General features: G+C 37.1%; 1 protein-coding gene and 2 non-coding genes across 3 annotated transcripts; all 3 read right to left on the bottom strand.

Annotated features, from left to right (window-relative positions):
• Positions 1-151: 151 nt before the first annotated feature.
• LOC119429909 lies at positions 152-231 on the bottom strand. Its single transcript, XR_005187865.1, has one exon. It is a non-coding gene; the product is annotated as a small nucleolar RNA SNORD72 (small nucleolar RNA).
• A 1,211-nt stretch (positions 232-1,442) lies between these two features.
• LOC119429908 (60S ribosomal protein L37) lies at positions 1,443-1,864 on the bottom strand (the record flags this gene model as incomplete). The annotated part of the gene is given in 2 exon segments (XM_037697419.1): positions 1,443-1,527; positions 1,729-1,864. Coding segments are annotated over 2 exon segments (221 nt in total), but the record flags the coding sequence as incomplete, so codon positions are not given.
• Positions 1,865-1,935: 71 nt separating this feature from the next.
• On the bottom strand, positions 1,936-2,015 carry LOC119429911. Its single transcript, XR_005187866.1, has one exon. It is a non-coding gene; the product is annotated as a small nucleolar RNA SNORD72 (small nucleolar RNA).
• Between the last annotated feature and the right edge of the window lie 8 nt (positions 2,016-2,023).

The following is a 2,023-nucleotide window of genomic DNA, read 5'->3' as shown; positions in this document are numbered from 1 at the left end:
TGATAAGCCTTGGCCCCACAGCGACGGCACAAGGTGTGGGTCTTGTTTCGGCGTTTACCGAAAGATGATGTCCCCTTGGTCTAGACAAAGGTGACACATCAGGGGTCAGAAACAATTCTCAGAAACCTTAGTTTAAACAAACACTGTGGGTGTCTTGTCTCAGAATATAAAATAGAATCACAGAAAGTCATATGTTCAGACATTTATATTTGGAAACATCACTGACAAGACCCATGCAGCAGTATACTATGGGATTATTCACTGATTATCATTATTATGGGATTTACCTGTTTAAATAAAGGTTGAATGAAAAATATTAAATGTGAGGAAGATATTTCACTGACTTTTAACACTTGTTTAAAATAAAATGCTAATGTTATAGCTTCTAAATGGATACATTCAATTAGTAGAACCGGATGCTGTCAGTGAGGGGACTTATTTAAAGGAAACACCCCATCAAATGAATACGAGCTACCAATTCAAATATTACTAAACCTAGGTAATAGGTTTAAAACTTTTATTTTTACAACAGTTTCAGGTTTAATGGATTTTTTTTTTAAATTGTATTTAGCAAAATCAATAAATTTATATTTAAGCATCAACTCTATTCTGGAAAAATAAATATGTATCCCACTGTAATATAAGCAGACTACAACGCAACAACAAAACTACTAAGAGTATGGGGGTGGAGTGTATGCAAATATTGTTAAATTTATTTAGTTTTCTAAATACCTGACTTATTACTTCAGTAAAAAATTAAAATGTTTTATGAAGAAAATCAGATTTGTGTGCTGGGACTCCTTGAGCCTAGTCTGTGGGGTTTTATCCCCACAGATATTTAACATGAATGAAACTGTCGATCCTCAGTTGGTGCAAACATCTTGACCCATTCTAATCACACAACCTCCTGGGTGCAAATCTGACCTTTCCCCACCCAACTAAATATTTCACGCTATAACAAATAAAACCAACAGGTGTTGGAGTGCGTACATGCTTGCAGTAAATTCAAGAGGCAGGCAGGAACATTGCTTACATTCCATGTTGGGAAGACGTCAACACCGATGTTTATAGTTAAAGCTGATAAACCTTGTTCATTTACAAAATCAGATTCAGCCTGACTATGATGATTTGTGATAATAACAAGATCGTATAACGTTTGAAATTAATACCTCACTTATTGTGCTAGTCAACAGAAAGGCAAAAAGAAATTTACTTCCTGTTAAAGCCATAAAAGTGACTTCGAAATGACAAACGCATTGAAGGTTATGTGGGACGCAGTGATGTCAGATGAGAAAACCAATTTGAGCACATTCAGTTTACAAAACACATAAAACTGAAGCTCAACCAAACTATTCTACTGCAATATTAACAGGACATATTAAAATATTGTGACAATTAGAAACACCCAGAGCTGCAGAGTTATTTTGGTTAGATTGTATTACCTGAATCTGCGGTAAACAACCTTCAGGTGTCTCAGACGACCAGTCCCAGTGGTGTTCCTCCTCTTGGCCTTAGCGCTCCAGTTGTCTACATATCAAACAGGAAGAAACCAAATATCAAACAGACCATCATTGTGTAACAGCTTATATTCAAGTCCTAAATAAATTAACTGGTCAATGAAAGCGCCAAAGTTAAATACAACATAATTTGATACGGAGCTCCAAAATGTAAATGTAGCTTGTGTATTTGTGTGAACAGTTACGCTCATATCCATTCGGGGGAACTTACACTTTCTCTTGCGCTTTTCGGGGTAGCCACACTTGCCGCAGGAAGACTTCTGCAGGTGATAAGCCTTGGCCCCACAGCGACGGCACAAGGTGTGGGTCTTGTTTCGGCGTTTACCGAAAGATGATGTCCCCTTGGTCTAGACAAAGGTGACACATCAGGGGTCAGAAACAATTCTCAGAAACCTTAGTTTAAACAAACACTGTGGGTGTCTTGTCTCAGAATATAAAATAGAATCACAGAAAGTCATATGTTCAGACATTTATATTTGGAAACATCACTGACAAGACCCATGCAG

This window comes from Nematolebias whitei, unplaced genomic scaffold, assembly GCF_014905685.2.
Source record: "Nematolebias whitei isolate Nwh7 unplaced genomic scaffold, NemWhi1 Nwh_scaf_10549, whole genome shotgun sequence".
NCBI lineage: Eukaryota > Metazoa > Chordata > Actinopteri > Cyprinodontiformes > Rivulidae > Nematolebias > Nematolebias whitei.
This window is presented reverse-complemented; position numbering and strand designations above follow the sequence as displayed.